The 22,597-nt window shown below is 40.7% G+C and overlaps 1 protein-coding gene across 1 annotated transcript in view; it reads right to left on the bottom strand.

Moving 5' to 3' along the window:
- Window positions 1-3,259: 3,259 nt before the first annotated feature.
- Window positions 3,260-22,597, bottom strand: part of LOC124112293 (mucin-3A-like) — a 29,727-nt gene continuing 10,389 nt past the window's right edge. Inside the window, exons 3-14 of the mRNA XM_048382457.1 lie at window positions 18,677-19,135; window positions 16,531-16,569; window positions 15,344-15,459; window positions 13,376-13,434; window positions 12,771-12,934; window positions 11,652-11,817; window positions 10,071-10,262; window positions 8,128-8,281; window positions 6,801-6,948; window positions 5,122-5,366; window positions 4,085-4,139; window positions 3,260-3,854 (exon numbers count right to left, since the gene is read on the bottom strand). Of these exons, the coding sequence (XP_048238414.1) occupies window positions 4,110-4,139; window positions 5,122-5,366; window positions 6,801-6,948; window positions 8,128-8,281; window positions 10,071-10,262; window positions 11,652-11,817; window positions 12,771-12,934; window positions 13,376-13,434; window positions 15,344-15,459; window positions 16,531-16,569; window positions 18,677-19,135 (1,772 nt within the window). The 3' untranslated portion in view covers window positions 3,260-3,854; window positions 4,085-4,109. The remainder of the gene's footprint in view (window positions 3,855-4,084; window positions 4,140-5,121; window positions 5,367-6,800; window positions 6,949-8,127; window positions 8,282-10,070; window positions 10,263-11,651; window positions 11,818-12,770; window positions 12,935-13,375; window positions 13,435-15,343; window positions 15,460-16,530; window positions 16,570-18,676; window positions 19,136-22,597) is intronic.

Below are 22,597 nucleotides of genomic sequence, written 5' to 3'. Positions count from 1 at the left end.
GGATGGACCATTTTATATTCTTGCGAGCGAGGGCTGGGATTTTATCGAAAAAAGTAAATATAACACGAAAATTCTGAATTCTGAATATCGGCCGTGTGTTTTCACGGGTGATGAAGGAACGTTGTGTATACGGGACCTGTGAAGGATGGACTACGATAATGTAAACGATTCTTCATTGGAACAAGGGAACCGCACTCAGCAATATTATACAGTCACGTGTTATTCGAAATTAAATATAATTCCACAATATCTTAACTTCATTGTATGCCAGAGTATGTATTATGCAGTATATGAGACGCAGTCCTTCAAATATGAGTTTGCTATTACATTTCATCTTTTTTCTAGTATACATTTATATGTAGGTACATTTAAATTGCTTCTTATTTACACAAACTAATTAATTATCAACACATCGTTTATGCATATAAGACCTTGATATGTCAATTTCATATAATAATATTCTGTTGAATATTCCTTTAACGGTTAATATATTGTTAAATTTATATATTTTTATTACTAATTGAGTCACATGTATATATAATAGGTTATTGCTATGCCCTCTTTGTCCACTAGATATGTATTAGGCATTATACAGGCACTAGAACTTTTCTCCGGATAATATTTGCATCAGTACTGTATATGCAGACATCACTAGAAACCACCTTCGATCGATACTATGCACTTTCCATGTGCTGTTAATCACCTCACATTGGTATATTCGATACATGAACAGATTAAATTAGACTTTTATATGTGTCAATACTGCTTTCATGTTACAGCAGGGCATGGGTGGCTCGTTTGTCGAAGAGGTCGTAATTCACTCTGCAAATGACGGGTTCGGATCCCAACTTTGCCCTGATTATCATTATTGGTCTGTCGGTGCCTAACCCGTATACGTAGATTTTACCATCCTCTATATCTATGAGGTCGCATTCCCGTGGGCCTCGCGATCTCAAAACTACCGCCCTTGACTCTCATTAGCCAATTTGATTTGCTACACTACTCGGTCTAACTGACCAATCAGAATGCGAGTTACAAGCCATCCTCAATGCTGGGTTGCGATATCTCGACGTTTAATTGGTTGGTAAAATGTCACTGAAAATAAATGCGGGTAATTTGAGATGGCGAGATCCACGGGAATGGATCCAGGGGAATGGATCCAGGGGTTGGTGTAGGTTAACCAAAATGCGAGACCTGGAGATATAGAGGATGACTTTTTTTTACCAAAATGGTACATGTCTACGACCTTCGTCACTTCGGGGTTTCCTCCCATGTCAAGCTGTCACGACGTGATATAACTGAAATACTGACAGTGATGGTGCGGCCTTAAATCTAACTAACTCCTTCTACACTCACTCATGGTAAGGATGTGACTTCGTGAAGCAATGAGCAGTGGAATGTTCAGCATATGCGACCCACTCTTATAATATCCAACGGAACCCCTCGGCGCCCAATTTGCATACAAAAGCTTCCTTTTCTGTTTGTGAGCCGGTGAGAATCACTCTCAAGCCATGCATGGTATATACGAGTGTATTATATCGCCATTCTGTTATGATCCAAGACCCATTCACCACAAAACGCGCTTCGGAAGTGACGTTACCACCTCCATCTTATCAAAAGCGTAGCACAGAATTTCCCTCGCTCATGTGTGCATTTTGATTGGACCACTATTTAAAGGTACATTTGTTTTGGACTCAATGGGTCCAGGTCCTTTATCATAATCGAATGGATTATCGATGACATCAAGTCATGAATCTTAGCTATTAGAGGTTGTTCGTCACCCTAACATACGTGATAATACCTACAAAGAGGCAATTGCTATATGTACAACAAACTAGAAGGGTATACATCATGTATAAACATTGAAAAGGAGACGGTTGTAACATACTTTGACAAAGAAGAATATAACTAGAAACAATAATAAGCTGAATGAACTGCTAGACGAGCTAGGATATTGGTGTTAGTATCAACTTTGCAATCCTTTCTGTATCTTCTGATTTCTTTCACACGAGATATATCCAACATCATAACGAGGGATGAACCCCTGTTGTCTGCCTCACAGGTCTTATACATCCCTGTCGTTAGAGAAATGTTGCAAAATGATATACATTTCATAACAGTATCACAAATGTACGGATCGGCATAGTACATCGAACCCTCTTAAGAGCAAAAAAGGGTAGATGTCAGAGCCACTGTAATTTGATATTGTGCTCATTTGGGCCATTTTCAATCACGATGTCATATGACGTCATAGCTAATCTGGATACTAGCGTAAACAAACATGGCGTCTCACTGAATCAGAGTTGAAACGGAGTAATGTAAGAACAAAATATACAAGCATATCAGATCAATGTTGCCAATGTTCAACAATATACACATGCGATAAACAGTTTGCTAATCGGATTAATTCAAAGTTATTAGTGCTCCTTATCTATTTACGTACACACAATCAATACAGTAAACTACGTTTATAACGATCAAGTTTATAACGAACTGACGGATATAACCAACTGTTTTGTGGAGGGCCTGTTCATTTGGTGTGTGGACCCGTGAACATCCAGAGTAGAATAGGTCTTCAGCAACCCATGCTTGCCGTAAATGGCGACTATGCTTGTCGTAAGAGGCGACTAACGGGAGCGGGTGGTCAGGCTCGTTGTCTTGGTTGATGCATGTCATCGTATCCCAATTGCGTGGATCGATACTCATGATGTCAGTCACTGGATTGTCTGGTCCAGACTCGATTATTTACAGACCGCTGTCATATAGCTGGAATATTGCTGAGTGCGGCGTTAAACAACAAATAAACAAACAAACACATCGTTTGCTGTGTATAGGTTGTATATATGTTTATAACAAACTTAAACATTAGTGGTTTATAGTTCGTTATAAACGTAGCGTACTGTATCTATATTCATAACAAATTGACATGTACTATGTGTTAGGATGTCCATACTCTGATATTTCTCATTTCAAGATGGAGTTTGTCATGCTGCCCTCAGGAAAATAGCTGCAAAGTTGCTGAATCAGGCGGTAATAAAAAAACAACAACAGATATTTCAAGATGGCGACCCAAAGGGATGAAATCCACAGGGAACTTGTGTTGAGTTTGTTACATGCTGACAAGTTTAAAATCACATAAGGACAAAATTAAACAAGCAATGTAAAAGAATAACATTCGCGTCAGCTTATATCAAAGGAAATATTAAACCGATTGTGTAATTAATTATCCTATTTTGAATAACGTTATGCGTGTTTAATATTTCAAAATTGTCAATTTTCCCAAAATGTGTTTGAGCTATCATTTCCGGAAGAGATACTAGTATAAAGATAATTAAATTATGAAAGCTCTTCGCGATCGCAGAATAGATTTTGAGCGTCGCCGTTTTTATTTCTTGTACATCGATATATTTTTGTAAAATTGTATACTTCTTTTACGTATATACATTGAATGTAACGGTATATGCCTGAACCGTCATGAGTTATCTCCCTTACACTGTGCCCGATCGCGTTTCCGCAAACAGCCCCTCACTCAGTTCAAATGTTTGTTGTTAAGCGCTCGACTCCAGCTATTTGACGGTGACCAGTAAAATACCGAGTTTGGACCTGACAAACCAGTGATTGATACAAATAGAAAAACGTCCCATGCTGTCGGGGTTCGATGAAACGCCGTGTCATGGAGCATGACCACCGCTTTCGCTTCTTACGACAAGCATAGGTTGCTGGGGATAAATCTGTTGACGTACAAGTTTATATGTTGTGCCGCTTTCCTCTGTGTTGTATGATTAGGTGGAGGTCGTCCGGAAAATAGTATTGTGTAGAGTTAAAGTTTCCTTCGCATTCGGTGTTCTTCAGACCTGAAAAAATATCAGTTCATCGAATTTAATTATGGTATTATAATTACAATAAACAAAAAAGAACACAACTAAAAAACAACAAAATCTACAGACTTCAGAGAACATACTGATTTGTTCTTATAACATACTGATCAGAAATAAAACTTTCATTCTTAATGTGCACGTTTACACTGATGTTTAATCACTCGTACTGACGATGTCACGTTCCTTTTACCGAGGTATTTCTTTACCGTAAGTGTTTTGCTGATCGTCTTGTTAGCGAAAGTTTGGTCTTTGGATGGAATACTGTAACAATTAAACACAAAATAAAAGTTAAAAACACAATTTGTCAATGGAATACAAAACATTGCGCGATAAAGGCTTACAGAGTGAGTGAATATGGTTTTACGCCGCTTTTTGCAATATTCCAGCAATATCACGGCGGGGGACACCAGAAATGGGCTTCACACATTGTACCCATGTCGGGAATCGAAACCGGGTCTTCGGCGTGACGAGCGAACGCTTTAACCACTATGCTACCCGACCGCCCCAAAAGGCTTACAGAAGGTAGGAATAGGGTACTGAGACCGCATCACCAAGATGTTCAGAAACACTAGGTGAGGTGAGGTGAGGTGAGGTGGGGTGAGGTGAAATGAACACTTAATTAACACTCAATGCCCGATGAGACGCTATGTTTTAATCGGACCGCCTCCGTGGTCTAGTGGTAGAGCGTCCGCCAGGAGAGCGGAAGGTCCGGGGTTCGATCCCCGACCGCGTCATACCAAAAGACGTTAAAAGATAGTACTTGTTGTTAACCTGTCTGGCGCTCGGCATTAAGGACTGGTCGGCTCGGAGTCAGTATACTGTGTCTGAGTGGGGTATTCATGTGAAACTGCGGCATGGTATCTCAGTGAGCTAGCATCAGTCCGGACTAGTACAAGCAGCCACACAAACACACACACGTCGCTATATAAGTGCAATAATCTTGGACGCGACGTTAAACCCCCATTTCACCTCACCTCATGCTCATGTATGCTGATCGTGAATATGAATATGAATATGATCTACATAAGTAATATATCTATAGCCCATCTTATCATTATACGGGGTACGAGGGCCCAAGGCGCTGCAATGTCCTCAGGTCCGAACCTTAGGTGTGTCACAAGTTCGTTTCAAGGGTTGTCAGCACAATACCCTCGGGTTTCACCACAGTTCATCTCTTCCCATACGAAGCCGCAAAATAACTGATATACTGTTCAATATACAGACTACCCCAGCTGCATCTTACCGCCTCGTCCGTATCAATGTATTCGTACACCGGGCGCCCTTGACTGTAATCGCTACTCAGCAGCCTGGACTGTGGTCTTGATGTCTGACCAGTGGGCATGCTGGTGTACGGGCGCGCACTGTCTTGGTCTCTAGAATTTGGCCTCATCTGGCGTTCGTCCTCACGGTCATAGTCGGGAGACATATCCTCGGGGAACCTGTATTGGGAGGTCCCAAGGCCAGACGACTGCCCCGATATACCCCTGCCTGAAAATGCAATTAATTGATGCTGGCTTCAATTTACAGCTCGCGGTAAGGACATTTGAAGCATGGATTTGCCGAGAAATCCAACTTGAAATCAAAGATTCCCCTTTTCTGATGAAATATTAATGAGTTTAGCGTTATGACGAAAGCATTACTGAATGACACTTGCAGATGTAACAATGCAACGGTAGCACTGGTTACAAACACATGTGACGTCAATATGCGCGGTTTCGGTGTGCGGTTCTCGATAGGAAGTGTTTGTTTGTTGTTTAACCCCGCACTGAGCAGTATTCCAGGTAAATGACGGCGGTCTGTAAATTATCGAGTCTGGACCAGACAATCCAGTGATTGACATTATGAGCATCATCAACCAAGTCAGCGAGCCTGACCACCCGATCTCGTTAGTATCCTCTTACGACAAGCATAGTCGCCTTTTACGGCAAGCATGGGTTGCTGAAGACCTATTCTACCCCGGATCTTCACGGGTCTCGGTAGGAAGTGACAACCGTCGAGTCGATGACTTGCGGTGTATACACGTTTGCTAATACATGTAGATACATACAAGAAGCATTATGCGCCAGGTCAACACAGTGGTAGTCGTTGTTGTATTGTGCCATTGAGCACCTAGCCTAACACTAGCTAGTCTAAGAGTGAGACGTTCCCTATCCTTCTCTCTGAGGTACCATAGTCTCGATGGTATAGGCCTTGGATCCTGTCGGATCCATTGTGAATGCATCTTCCCGAGGCAAGTGAGTAAACTGACTTTAAAAGTCCAGTTTCCACCCTTGCCGAACTAGGCTGGAATTACTTGGCTCGATCGTAGCGCCACCAGTGGCTATTACAAGTTATGTCCCTTCTAAGCCTCACACAAAATGGGTGCGCCCAAGTCAGGATGATCTGATCGATTATCAAGATCTATATTGTGATAAAACGGGTCTTCCATCGCGAAATGCATCAAATCACGTGAGCACTTTGATTCAAAACATGAAAAGATTTGGAAAATATCTGCTGACAACGAGTTGGCGGTGCACATGCTTTGCAAATCCTGCAATCGATCGAAATCTGCTCGACAGTTTACGAACCGGATTTCGATTTCGGTGCGCAATTTTGATTGGACTATGCAGAGACTCGTTATGTAACTCCATAATACCAGCCTAGTTCGGCAAGGGTGGAAACTGGACTTTTATAGTCAGTTAACTCTCTTGCTTCGGGAAGATGTTGTGAATGCTGTGGGGTCGGCTATTAACCACGATTGACCTTGTCCACGTAGTCACTACAGCCAAGTGTCAAAGCATCCGCCGCGTGGCATTGAAAGTCGTAAGGCCGTTGAATCTTGAAGCTTGTTATTCTAATTCCTAATATGGTAACGCGTTTAGGATTTTTTCTCTCTTTCAATTGCCATTAATTGAAAACATACTGAACAGTTTCATAACATACCAAACATGGAGGCGGGTTCCATCTCTCCTCGTCTATCGTCACCATGGTTACGGCTCCTGTTGTCGGCGTAGCGGGATGCGCGGAAGTCGTCCACTCTGCTTCTTCTACTGTTTGACTCCTGCTCTGATTTGTTCTTTTGCTCCAGCCACTGGTATGAAGGGAGAACCAGGTTTATATACTTATTGACAAAGGTCGTAAGTAGAAGTGACAAAACTCCTTCCATATTCATACGAAATGTCAAATTTGGAAATATCATCTACATATCTACTGTTAAAACCATGAAAGCTGTACTAAAACTCTAAATGTTGTAACCCTGATCACACAACTTTTTAGCAAGAGTCGTATGGCGCTTTTTGAAATCTTCTTAGAAAGAGCATGTTCGATTGTACCTCAGAAGTTGTGAAATTTAGACACCAAAGGCTGGTGTTAAAGTTAACTTCATAAATGAAATTACAAGAAATTATTTATGCCCTTAACATCAACACCGGTCACATTTTGTCCCGTGTAACAAAGGCTATACCTCAGCTTCAGTTGGCACAAATGCAAAGTCTTGTCATCTTAAGCATATCTGCGATAAGAAGTCCTCCTTAACCTGGTTCTCCAATTTAACCTGGGCCCTCTTGCACAAAGCGACCTTAGCTCTAAGACTATCGTAAGCCGATGTTAAAGTATGGGAGTTACGATCATCTTAGCGCTAAGATCGCTTTGTGCAAGTGGGCCCTGAAGTTTACTCTTCGAAGATGATAAGAAACCGACATGGGTGTCTTTTTCTTTTTGCACATATCTTCGCTGGACCTAGTCTGCACTGTGAGTCTAGCGAGTCTACCACAGCAAACGTGCTTTGCTTTGTCAACCTATATGACCACAGGGGCACGGCAGAAACCTTTGATTGTGGGTTCGAATCCCGGTTCGCCCCGATTATGTTTCAAGGTTTGTCAGCACCATACCCGTGCTCGTGGGTTTCACCGAAGTGGGAAACGTCTGAGACCTACATCACTTCGGGCTTTCCTCCCACATTAAGCCTACACACCGTAATATAACTGTAATACTGTTAAAAGCGGCGTTAAACTCACGCACTCACTATATGACCGCACCACCAAGTGTATAATTAACCTACGTTTCGACTATTGTTTTGGGTTGATCGTAAGGTCAATTAGTTATTCATAATCGTATCAAATCTTCTCATCATTTTACTTTTGGACAATTGCTGCAGATTTTTTTGTGTGCAGACTTAACACATGTCAGCTACCTGTCCCGTCTGCGACGTGATCCTCATGCAACAACTATCTAACACCCCTCATCTCATCCTCATCCTCAACACACCTACCTCCTCATATCCTTGCCCCCCATCATTCCGCCCACTGTACCGGTACTCGTCCTTGATGTCTGCACCATAGTTGAATCCACCGGCCCGACTATTGCTGAAAACATCTCGCTCGAACCGCTCTGCCAGATGTATATCATCTTCTTCTTGGTGTTTCCTATATTTGATATGACGTATAACGAGAAGAAAGCATGAAATACACAAAACGTCGTTTGAAATTTCATAACAGATTGAAGAAATAAACAACGAGTGGAAGTTGTTTATAGTTTGGTACTTCCCTTATCGTCTCACAAATTTGACGTCGATTAACAATACCTTTTCTCCCAAAACGGATTGCCAAAGCCTTCACATTTTTTGTGCGATCTTTCGGCCATAGCGTTTATCTGCGTTGCCTAGCTACAACTATGGGGAACAACTCAACAGACACGTACATCTCATACATAACGTCGTCACATTTACGACGTAATCAAGTTGCGTGTGCATGTTCGAATCTCCAGAAATGACGTCATGACAGAACAATGTTTTATCGTGAAATAAACCATGCTTCGTTCTTCATTGGATTTTTTTCGATTTATCGCGTAGCTATTTTTATATATGCCATCTTACTTTTGAACAATAAATGTTCCGTTTGTGGTGTTGGAGTTCATCTGAAGGCAAATAAAAAGCATCATGGATAATACAGGTGAATCATACAAAGTCATTGTACATGACTCAGTTTCACTCTCTCCATGACACACAGATCCTTGCTGTCCATATGGTAGATAATCCGCCATGTGGATACATGCTCAAACTGACAATGTGGTTATTTTGCAAACACAGTCGTGACGTTCTTAACCGCAAGTAGAGCCATATTCTGTTCACCCTGCCACAAGGGCAATAACCGTATCGGTCACACTGACACAGCTTATCATCTTGCATTGTCGCGATTTGTGTTTACACCTACATCAGGACATCATGAGCGTCGTATCCGGGCACTCGAGCCACTATACACAATCTGGTGGGTCTGGCGGCACATTGTTTCGCGAATTGCAACAAATGCAGGAAATAAATGCAGGGAAATCTGAATGCAGCGATCATCTGGCAATTGGTCCTTTTATTCGCTTCTGATGATATAAACTATGCTTACCCCAGCTTGTTACGAGGGCCGATGGGGTGGTATGGTAGACTAGTGGTTAAAGCACCGAAGGCCTGTATTCGATTCGCCATATTACAGGGATATTTGGGGAATATTACTACAAGCGGCGTAAAATAGAACTCCTTTTTCAGAGACCACCACCTCAATACTAATTTCGGTTTCGTTACACACTTAAATACCGTCTCATGCTGCAGTTTCATTGATACAGTTTTCAACGCTGTCAGGTGTTTCCTATCGTCAAAATAGTAATATTCGTTGGCGCTAGACTCAATAATTGATAGACAGCCAACATACTGTCAAATCAACAGCGCCATTTAATATTCTGGTGGAGGTGGGTGGTCTGGGATTTGTGTTGGAGAGTATTTTTATGGTAACTTCTTCAAAACACGCTGTTGTTTTCTGCGAAAGGAGACGATGTGTAATTTACTGTTTTTAGCACAACACATTTGTTTTTCATGATATGAAACATTTCCAATTTGTATTTTGTAAAACCTGAGGACCACAACCTCCCTTGCCCTTATAATTAACCCCGAATACCAAATGGTCGATTCGAAACAATTCTGTGGTTTCGATGATAAATAAACGCGTCAAATATATTGCATATTATGAACGTAGACCATTGGACCTATATAAGGCGAACCACTTGCTCTTGGGTGAGTTTGGTTTAACTCTGCTTTCAACAGCATTTCAGTTATATCACGGAGTGATTCAGTCATGCAAATCACCACTTTGGTGAAACCACGAGAACGGGTATGGTGCTGACAAACCTAGAAACATGATCAGGGATTCGGACCCACGTCATTATACGTACATATACTTGTCTGGATTCTTGCCCTTCCTTCTTGAATAACACATGCACCCTAGGGCGATGGAGAGCAGCAGAATTACCCCTCCTCCTACTCCACCAGCTATGCCAGCGATGGTGCCTTTCTCCATATCCAGTCTTTCTACTTTCTTCTCGCACTTCTTACCGCCGTAAACGAAGTGTTCCGTTATCTCGCAACTGAAAACATGTGCCATATACGTGTACTCTAAATATAGATTACTATACCAGTCCCCGTCGAGTATTTCAAAACGAATCTAAAGAGCGAAAGCGAAATACATTTTTTTATTTCTCACTTAAGCTTTGCACACCATCTAAATTCTACTTTTATAAAAGACGTCGCCGGTATATATAATGGTTCCGTATGATTACAACATTCGAAGCTGATGATTAGATTATGGGCTGTTCTCTCAAAACGTAACCAAGTGAATTTAATGAAAAAACTTGCTTCATAATATCAAATTCGATTCAATGTTGGGGAGGAGAGGCCGGGAGGCGGTTTATACGTTTTAAACTTGATTGTAATTGCCGTTAAGCTCAACAACAGTGCACCAAAGATTCTCAACTCGAGAATGCATCGTTGGGCATTTCCAACGCCTGCCCACTTGGTCTGAAAGGAGCTACTCTCATTGCAATATGAAATGCGAGGTCGTAGGTGAGTGAGAATGCGGCTTTCAGCAATAGTCCAACAATCTCATGGCGGGGGTACACCAGAAATGGCCTTCACATAATATACCCATAAGGGGAATCGAACCCGGGTCCTCGGCGTGACGAGCGAACGCTTCAACTACAAGGCTACCTCACCCCGCCCCTTCCCAATATTTAATCTAATATTTTGAGTGTGGTTTTAACGTCGCTTTGAACAAAATTTTAGTTATGTCATGGCCTGTATGCTTTATATTGAAGGAATCTAATGCAAGTCTGAGACGTTTCCCATATTTCTGTCAAACCAAGAATCATAGTGAAGGGGAATCTGTGATTTGAAAATATCCCACCAAATTTGAGATAATAAATATTCAACCAAAGGGACACAGCTTTACACAGCGAAATACGGCACCTTAGAAGACAAGGCCAACCTTAAACAAAGATATACTAGCATGCAAAATGTTGCATGTATTAAGAAATTGCGATCCTCAGACGTTAACAAGACTCATATTTTACAGAAAATTCTTCACAGATTCGGTCATAACTACAAAATTCACCAAGAAAATTACAAATGGCAGTACTTAACTCGAGTTTAACTTTAATTACTTTAGTTGTTGGGAAATTTCGTTTCGTTTCCTGTAATGAACAAATAAATTCCAAAACAATCATAGCCGGTTGTTGTCAAAAGATTCTATTAGTTGTCGCGTTTGTATATTTTTACGCCTCGGTCAGCAATATCCCAGCTATATCACGGCAACCAATAAATAACGGAGTCTGGGCCAGGCAAACCAGTGGTTGATAGCATGATCAACGATGGAAGAGGATCCTGAACCGAGTCACAAAGCTATTTGGAAAAGCACGAGGTACCTGTGATCTATTCTGACCCGAAATCCCCATAACCGTTGTTATAGAGAGCCACTGTACCTGCACATAGGATGTCCATTTGTGTCCACGGAACACATGCCGTGCTGACAGTAACCAGGTGTACATATAGATTTGCATTTCGGTTGTGAAGTGGTGCCTCCTGTACACGTAAAATTATCGTTGCACATTTCCTCCGCATTGCATTTATCCTCCATGGATTTCGTGACTGAAATAGACAACACAAACAGGAATGATGCTATGAAATCTACATAAAACAATACGGTGAGTGATTACTGTGTAACATCGCCATTCAGCAGACCCGTTAACAAAGAAAACACCACAGCACTTGTTTCATTGTCATCCATATTGGCGACATGCTTATATTACCGTGTGCTATATTACCGACGTTTATAAATCTATGCTTATCCAGCAACATCCAAATTTATTAAAACAATATTTAGGTTCCACACAGCAAACTTGACCTTATCGTTATAACAAAAATAATGTGTATTATTATAAACATTAGTATAAAATATAACTGTGACTAGTAATTTCAAAGTTTGCAAATATCAGTGCATACATGTATCATGTTGTATCACAACTTTGTCAAAATGCACCTTAATCTTTTTTGGAAAATGGGCTCTTAGATACTTAATAGAAATTGTCAATGCAAGAGAATAACCAGTCTAACTTATCGAGCCAAACAGATTTAAAGAGCAAAATAGCTGTGAAAAGTATATAAATTGACCACTGAAGATCAGTAATAACACCAGGTGTTCGCGAAACGATCAACATGTCCTGCCGTACATATACTACCCGACCCGTGAAGATCCGGGGTAGAATAAGGTCTTCAGAAACCCATGCTTGCCGTAACAGGCGACCAAGCTTGTCGTAAGAGGCGACTAACGGCAAGGGGTGGTTAGGCTTGCTGACTTGGTTGATGCATGTTGTTTGTTGTTTAACGCCGCACTTAGCAATATTCCAGCTATGACGGCGATCTGTAAATAATCGAGTCTTGACCAGACAATCACGTAATTGATGAAGTCATCGTTTCCCAATTTCGTGGATTGATGCTCATGATGTCAATCACTGGATTGTCTTGTCACTATAAATGGCCGCGTTGACGTCTGTCTTGTAGGTTAGATGTGGATATATAATGGTACTGAAGTAAAAACCTACTTTTGTCGATATCAGAGTCGTTGAGTTCCAAGCTAGCGTTATGGTTGAAAATGGTCACATTTTTCGTCGCGTTCCTGACTGGCCCCTTTAAAGCTGTCTGTACGTCTGTCGCATTTACATCAGCCTTTATGATGACATTGTGAAGGACTCCTATGCACCCTTCGCTGAAAAAAATTGATGTAGTTCCAGTGTCAATTAACCACTGGTCTGAAAACACATAGGCAATACATGTTTCAAAGTTTGTTCTCAAAACTGCTCAGGCCAAACGGAATGGTAACAACATGATTACTCATTGAACGGTGTTATTTCCTACTGGATCAAAACATGTCAATGAGTGCGATACATGTTTTGAAGTACAAAATACCAACTCCATTGTCTTCATCTCAGTTCAGAACAAGCAAACCAAAGGTTGTACACGTATTTCAACACATAAACTAGAGCTTCGAATTACAACGAAAGATCATTTATTGGTGAAAGAAAACGTAAAAGTAAATTTTTTTTATTTTTTTTGGTATTTTTACCGAATGAAGAATGAATGTGCGGCTTACCAATATTAGATATAGACTTCGCAGTGAAGGACGTAAGAAATCAGATATGATACTTACAAGAACCCAGTGACTTCAATATACAAGAACCCAGGTATTGCTATGTACACTGCTCTCATCTAGAACAAAAGTCATATACTAAATACTGCATTCAAGCCCTCTCTCAAATAGATAAAATCATCTTCAGACAAGTCCTTACGAAGTTCAGATGTTCATGCCATAATCTTATGAGTGGAGTTGGTCGACATCGAAATAGAACAGCAAGATCGAGTTTGTGCCTACTGCTTACGTTTTGGAAATAACATTATAGAGAATGATTTTTTTTACCAGAATGCGAAGCTTACCTTATTCGGGGCTTAGAAATAAATATGCAGATACTCAATATGATGTTAGTCCTACACATCAAAATGCATTGCATTATTGTCATCATCATGTAAATCTACTAACGTAGCTTTGTCAAATTTTGTATATTTTGCTTCTAAATACTACTTGGCAATGCAGTAACGACTTACATAGCATTATGACCCAATTTAATTTATCATAATATGATACGTAATTTCCAATAGTGCAATCAACCATATATATGTACTGTTTCTTTAAATGCACTACTTTGTACGATCTATTGTGTATGTGTGTCCAATGGGTCAATGGCCTGAAACGTCATGAATAAATCAATCAAACACATCAAACATACATGGAGCCCTAATAAAATGAGTGAGTGAGTGAGTGAGTGAGTTTGGTTTTAACCACTAGGCTACCCCCTAATGAAATGAAGATCATAACTAAAAAGGTGTTTTCCTTACATCCAAAAAAGGAAGCAGATATATCTATGGATAGTATTCATAGTGAGATATCTGTCAGTGAAATAGTTCCCGTACCTCTGCTGAGTGATATTGATATTGTCACATATATCGTATATAACCACTGGTAAAAGTTCAAGGTTACTTAGGTCGTAGCTCAAAGTCAGGATCCTGGAAGTGGCACTGCCACTTCATAGCAGAAGCGATCTCTTGACATTGGTAAAAGAATCATGACATTTGATAATTGACAGTTGTTTGGCCTGTTTGTTAGTTCCTAAACATTTCCGGCCAATAGTATTCATGACACACGCTGAATGTTTACAATTGGCTGATCAGCTGTTTGTGAAGACGGCTGTTCTAATAGAACACAAGTATTCCTAACCACTGACCACTGCTGTACATATATACATTCTTATGCATTACATTTTACTCCAGTAAATTATGGATATGTTTGTGTTTCGTTTCTTGCTATTAAATACGTTTTTGCATTTTTTTCTTACAATTTTCCGTTAGTCGAGAACTGCTTTCTAACTCGCACGTGAACCGTTATGTGTGTGGTTTGGTCACGGATGGGTTTCGGTTCTAACACTTAGTTTGAGAAGTAAAATCAAGCAAAATCACCTTGAATTATGTGATAATAAATATAACATTTAACGATGGTTGTCCGCGCATGACAATGTATTTGGCAAACACCATTTACATATCCTCAATGTATCGCCACTTTTCAAGAAATGCTGTCATACGTGAACCACAAAACATCGAGGTGTTTGGCGTTTGGCGAGGCAGAAACCGATTAACGGTACGATATTTTTTAACTCCCATAATTACTTTGAGCTCCTTGGTTAATCTCTACCAAATGCTTTAGCTAAATGATAACTTCTATACTACTAGTAGGTGTAAAAACGATTCCACTCGACCTACAACCTTTGACATAATACAAACACAACTGATTAGGTAAATATAATAAAATTTGAAGATGATGTCAACGATTGGTGTTTCCATTTGTGCTCAGAAAACACACACTTTTCCATTTAGCTCAGAATGTATAGAAGAACACCCCACTGTTAACTCGAAAGTACTTTATTTTTCACATACTTTGCTGTGTCATACTGAGTTTACGAAACTCGTGACAGAATTCATGTGTATCCTATGCTTTGGCCCTGGAAATGCAATATATATGACATACAAACAAATAGAACACAGAGTCCTTTCCATTTCTTACTATTACCTTCTCTCTGAACTCTTTTCTGTAGTTTTTATACAAATCAGATGAGGGGTTTCCCAGCTCAGCATCGAATGAAGCATTCACATTAACTGTAAAATTTAATTTGAACCGTGCTGTTTCTGTGGAGAAAGAAAGTTCGAGCTTAAAGGGAAATACCAAATGAACTATCATGTTGGCAATGTTTTGAACACGACAGAACAATCGAAAGAGTCTCTTCATTATGGGCCACATTGTACTCTTCAGTGTGTAAAGAACAATCATACTTTGCATAAGCAACAATCTAGGTGGGTGGAAACTGGTGATGAATTGAATAGGTTAGGTGAGTGAGTGAGTGAGTTTGATTTTACGCCGCTTTTAGCAATATTCCAGCAATATCACGGCTGGGGACACCAGAAATGGGCTTCACACATTGTACCCATGTCGGGAATCGAACCCGGGTCTTCGGCGTGACGAACGAACGCTTTAAGCACTAGGCTACCCGACCGCCCCGAATAGGTTAGGATTCTCGCAAGAAAATAGTACAACATTTCGGGGACAATGTATGCATTTAAATGCATGATCGGAACAGACTGACACCTTGGAGTAAATCAGCCTGGTTCCCTGGGTATGTTGCGCTGGCGCTACACCGAGCTCCAGTGCAGCATACCCAGAGAACCAGGCTGGGAGTAAATTGGCCTTCACATCAGTGGCTATAATCCTTATTGGCTTGCCAATATATGTATTGATATACGAATTCCTCATTCAAGTAACATTCTTATCAAATCGGATTCCGGGTTACAACTGGTCCAAAGCAACCTATGCTGGCCGAAAATAGCGACTTTGTGGATCGGGTTGTCAGACTCGGTGACTTGGTGGATTGTGTGTCATCGTACCCGGATGGCGTGGGGCGTTGTTAATAATATCAGTCTATGGTTTGTCTGGTCCGGACTTGATTATGTACATGCCATAGACATACAGCTGGAATATTGCTGAATGCGGCGCTAGCTAACAGGCAAACAGACAAAACTGATCTTATGTAGAATATCATGCTACCTTTGTACCGGCCTTTCAACGTCAGAGCATATGTATCAATGATTTCAGGATATGGTTTTCCAGTGAAAATAAATAATTAAGGTTTTTTAATGAAATACCTCCTATTTAGTGTTCAGAAACGTCCAATAATCTGTTGTGATTCAAGAGAATGAACTTACCTATATTTGGTATGGTGTTAGAGCCTGTAGTTGAATATTCTGCAATGAGAAAATTGAAAAAATTTCAGTTTAGAAACGTGTATTTTGTACATAACACCACAATAATGAGTTGGTGGGGTGGGGGTGGATTTTATGTGACTGTACTTGGGCGCTCCAGATTGAGGGACCACCCCCTTGAATTTCCTTAAGTTTGCTTATGTACCTCAGTATTTACTTCCATCGTTTTTTAGGCGGTCATTAAATAACCTCTTCGGCCTTTATTGTATATTAAACATGTTCTAAACGTACAAACTCTGGTAGTTTAAATGCTAATCCGAAGCATTGGATTAAAGTTTGTTTGCAAACACACTGAACACCTTGGGCTCGCTGCTTTGGATGAAAGTCCATCCGAGCAGTGGTCGGGTACTAGTTTTTAACTTCATTGGTTGGCATACTCCGGGAAAAATTCTCAAAGTTGGTCCGGACGCCGTTAACTTATACAGTTTCGACAACTACAATGCCTGGAGCGAAACGTTGTATGCATCATCCCAGCTGTGGTGTATCTAAATACTATTCACAGAATTCCGATTCCTTTTAAGACTTCAGCACTGTTTCGATACATATTTATGATCCCCTTTAGATGATTATCGCCCAATTTAGCAATGGCGACTAACACCTTAATGCCACAAGTTCAGTGACAACACTTCGGAAATTCTACGTGTCACTTTATGTCGGTCCTTATGACGTCGTCTATGTCAATGTATCACGACGCTCCGTCATTGTGACTGGCTGAGGCATTTCTAAAGAAATTGTTCATCTGACGCTTTGTGGAACCATATTTACCGCGAGAAAGTTGTTTTTGTTTTGTTTGTTTGTTTGTTGTTTAACGCCACACTCAGCAATATTCCAGCAATATGACGGCGGTCAGTAAATAATGGAGCCTAGACCAGAGAATCCAGTGATTGACATCATGAGCATCGATCCACGCAATTGAGATACGATGACATGCATCAACCAAGTCGCCTCTTACGACAAGCATAATTTCCTTTTGAGGCAAGCATGGGTTGCTGAAGACCTATTCTATCCCGGATCTTCACGGGTCGAGAAAGTTAGTAGCTGTATGGCTGTCATGGTACCCATTATGGCATGCGTACAGAGTGAAATGGTGTGCTAAAGTGAAGAAATACGTGCCTATTATACAACCTGTAATATAATTTATGTGATGATAAAATGTGTATTTGCACTTCAGTATTTCTTAAGACGTCAATACTTCGCGTTCTCGGAGCAAAGTTAAATTCCCCATCATCTTCATACTGGCCATCTTGGAAATCGGCACGCCAACTTCGACCTCAGACCTCAACACGATAGCGTAGATTAATGCCATACGCGGTTTCCCTTCCACCACGTGGACGTAGGGGTTCCCATCCTGACCTTGAATAGTTGTCCGCCATTACGCCTACATAGAGCATTTAAGCCAAATCGTAGGTGCTTTCACTTGGGGTGTATCATGCCTGGGATATTTAATATCTCAGATACAGCCAGCCAAGAAAGCACCCTAGTACCAGAAGGTCCCTGCTACAGTCCGCTTGGCTCCAAATGAGAACGATGAATTGCAAAATAACTCAAAATCGGGAGTATTTTATTAAACGTAATACAATGCACGTCGCTGTATAAGTGCAATACTCTTGGACGCGACGTTAAATCCCATTTCACCTCACCCATCTGTTACACGGCAATGATTACCCTGTACCCAACAATATCTCATGTTTGTTATTTTTATTCCCATCACTGGAAAATGTTGTTTAAGAAACTATCATGTTGTTATGTGTAACAGTTGACATCTTGAACGGAAGGGGGCACAGCGGTCGGAGGAACAGCGCAAACACGCACTTTGTCAAAGGATAAAACATGCTTGGCCCCACCTTCATGAGAGCTTCTCAAATGTAAAGCTTCTCCGCGATACGAAATTGAGATATAAAACTTTTTGTGAGTTCACTGGAGGTTGAACTGTCAACTGAATGAGGGCTAATCATTCTATGAAGGTCAATGCAAGCACCGACGTCAGTTTGTAAACCAAGCAATCAGCGTCCATTATGACGTATTAAATGTGACGTAACAGTCACGTCCATTAATATTTTTCAACAGCCAGAACACAAACAAAGCTTACCTTTTCCAGCTGAGGTACTTTGTGTCTTCGTGGGGCTAACTGTAGGGATTTGTGTCTTCGTGGGGCTAACTGTAGGGATTTGTGTCTTCGTGGGGCTAACTGTAGGGATTTGTGTCGTACTGGGGCTAACTGTAGGGATTTGTGTCGTACTGAGGCTAACTGTAGGGATTTGTGTCGTACTGGGGCTAACTGTAGGGAATTGTGTCGTACTGGGGCTAACTGTAGGGATTTGTGTCATACTGGGGCTAACTGTAGGGATTTGTGTCGTACTGGGGCTAACTGTAGGGATTTGTGTTGTACTGGGGCTAACTGTAGGGATTTGTGTCGTACTGGGGCTAACTGTAGGGATTTGTGTTGTACTGGGGCTAACTGTAGGGATTTGTGTCGTACTGGGGCTAACTGTAGGGATTTGTGTCGTCCTGGGGCTAACTGTAGTGGTTTGTGCCGTCCCGGGGCTAGCTGCAGTAGAGACAAAATCCTTTCCATAATCATAAGGAATCTATAAAAATTAATTAAAGCGTGAAAACCCCTTCCTTATCCAAAAGAAATCTCTGCATAGAGCAGAGTCGATTGTACGATTCCGACTTTATCATGAACATGTGTTTATGAATCACTATCAAATAGTAATCACACCAGCCGAGCGTATCCTGCCCGACATATGGAACATATGGTACAAGTCAAAACAGGGAATTGCATCGGACATCATTTTTGTCACTGATGCGTCAAATTTGGAAGTGTCCGCCAACATGTCTACCATAAAACTTTTTGAAAGCTTTACTGAGGTCTTGAACGTTGTAACCTTGATCAAACAACTTCTGAGTAAGAGTCGTTTGACGCTCTTTGAAATCTTGGTAGATAGAGCATGCTCCATTGTATCTCAAAAGTTGTGAAATGTTGATACCAAAGGCTCGAGCTGCTGCAATATTGCTTGACAAGAAGGGAAATGCATTCATATGCATTTAGAAACAGATCCGTAAGAAGGGGAGCACAATTGGTGCCCATGGGGATGCCTACTTGTTGCCTAAATGACCTATCCCCAAATTTTACGTGGATGTTATCAATAAGGAAGTCCATCATTTCACATATTGTTTTCTCAGTAAACGTTTTCCCAAATTGTCCTGAACCTCTGGATATAGATACGTATCTGTATCTGTGTTCACCACGTTTTGTCACAAAAGTCCCATGGATCAAGGAATAACTATTTTCCTTAAAGGTCCGAGTATTTCTCCCATGAGAGAAAATTGTTAGCCTAGCCCATGCCTACCAAGCCGAGGGGTGACTGCAACAGAAGCCGCATAGAGATCTCTGATTTGTGGTTGTGTCGACATGTGTCGTTTGTCATCGAATGGCCCTTCTAATGTAAATGTAGTGGAGTAAAGATAACATTCTGCAGGAAATGCTCCTGACAATTGTTGAAAAAACATTACACTCTGACAATAAACTCTGCAAATCTGCATTAGAATTCCAGTATGTTGAATCTATTTAACTTCTGTTACATTTTTATCATTTCTTCATTTTTATAACTATCTTGCATGCATTCTGTATATTAATGTGTGACAAGATTACGGTTAAAATTTAAAAATGCCTTTTGTAGAGAAATGAACAAAACGTATACTAATCATCAATCATTCAATCTTTGCAAAGAATAACGTTCTACACATTCTACACGTTCTGTAGTGTGTCATCCTTCTGTCTTTTCTCAGAGCTGAACATTTTCTGGTTATAAATAGTGGATAACTTTGACATATATAGAATAAACAAAGTCATGTGTTTTGTCCCGTCGCAGACATATCGTTCATTGATCATTATACTCTCATTTTAAAAAAGGGGCGGTCGGGTAGCCTAGTGGTTAAAGCGTTCGCTCGTCACGCAGAAGACCCGGGTTCGATTCCCGACATGGGTACAATGTGTGAAGCCCATTTCTGGTGTCCCCCGCCGTGATATTGCTGGAATATTGCTAAAAGCGGCGTAAAACCAGACTCACTCACTCACTCATATTAAAAACGCCCATCTGTCTACATTACCCTCCAAGACATGTCTGTGTCTCCAGTCCTTGGCTGCATCCTTCACTTCTCCCATCTTTCATAGATGGACTCGTCAAACGTCAGAAAGTTTGAATTTCTTGAGAAATTTCAAATTACTTTTCAAAATATCGATTCATGATTGCTATTTGAAAATTCTACTTATAAGCTGATTTACTCTCTGAAATGCCTTGAATAAATGGAGTGAAAATTTAGCATAGATATGCCTTTCAACCATCAATATTTTCAAAAGAGCAGTCCAAGTGATGCATCATTTCAACTGCTTGAAGTCAAGATTATCACTGCCATCTTTGGGAGAGGTCCACTATTTATAGAGGACGTAGGCCTTTAAGTTTGTCATGTGACTCCATTGTGCAGTTGTGGAAATAAGCTTGTGTTTATGAGTTGCTAATAAATAGTAATGATACCAAGTGATCGCAAAATGGTGAGCGTATCCTGTACCACCGGTGGCACCCGTAACAAACCGCTACCAACTCTTACAGTCATCAAATTAATTCCGCTAAATAAGTCACTTGACTAAGGACTTCACACAAATCATAAACAGTTTTATTATCGGGTTAAAACCATTCTAGTAGAGCGGAAAAGTGCAAATAAGATATAGTATTAGGGAAATAGTTTAAATGATGAAATGAGCATGAAACTGTACATGGATATTCTAATGGGTATGTCTATTAAGGTGAGGTGAGCTGCGGTGAAATGGGGTTTAACGTCGCTTCCAAGATTATTGCGCTTATATAGCAACGAACATGCACGTGTGGGTGTTGGTGTGGGTGTGGTTGTGGGTGTGGGTGGGTGTGGCTGCTTGTACTGGTCCGGATTGATGCCGGTTTATAGTTGCAGTTTAACATGAATAACCAACTCAGACACAGTATACTGATTTCGAGCCGGCCAGTCCTTGTTTTAGCCCCTTAATGCCGAGCGCCAGACAGGGTAACAACAAGTACCATCTTTTAACGTCTTTTGGTATGACGCGGCCGGGGATTGAACCCCGGATCTTCCGCTCTCCGGCGGACGCTCTTCCACTTGACCACGGAGGTGGTCTGTCTATTAAGGAAATACGTGAGCCACCTGAAAATCAAAGATAGCTACCATATTTCGAGATGGACGCCATTTGTCTCAATAATTGCCTATTCCTAACATAACGATTCACAGAATTGTCTTTTTTGTGATCTGAATGTTTTCAATATTTGTGACCATGGCGTCTGAAAACCGATCACCAGAAAAGCTAAACTTAACATTCTCCACAAATTAACGTCGCACCCATCATCAGGTTCTTTCCTGATGTGTCAGTTCTGCTGACTTGCGGGTGGAAAGGGAAGAAACTTTGTTTGACACCACATATTAAAATAAAATTTCAAAAACTGAGGCACGCATACAACCACCTTAACATTAAGTGTAACTTGTCATGCAGATGTATTTATTATATACTTCAGTTGGAAAAGGCTAAGTTTTCTGAAGTTGAGAAAAGTGATATTTTCATTGCAGTGAACATAACACTTTCTCGGAACTTTTGTCTTACAAGAGTTATCTCCCCGCAAATTATCCCCCTTTATCGTAAGTGTCTAGCCCATACACAACAAACTGTTGACTTCCAATTTACCTTAGTTTCACTTTGACATGACAAAGTAATGACAGATGGTCATTTATGGAGTTAATATCGCTTCTTGCCGTTTGTTATTCTCTGGAAGAAATACTCGGGCCTTTAAATAAGGAAAATAGTTCTTCCTTGAATACAGTTACGTATCTATATCCAGAGGTTCAGGACAATTTGGGAAAACGTTTACTGAGAAAACGTCTGAGACCTGCATCACTTGGGGCTTTCCTGTCACATTAAGCTGACACGCCGCGATATAACTGGAATACAGTTAAAAGCTTAAGC

The sequence above is a fragment of the Haliotis rufescens genome, unplaced genomic scaffold, assembly GCF_023055435.1.
Source record: "Haliotis rufescens isolate VD_foot unplaced genomic scaffold, xgHalRufe1.0.p SCAF_4, whole genome shotgun sequence".
Taxonomy (NCBI): domain Eukaryota; kingdom Metazoa; phylum Mollusca; class Gastropoda; order Lepetellida; family Haliotidae; genus Haliotis; species Haliotis rufescens.
This window is presented reverse-complemented; position numbering and strand designations above follow the sequence as displayed.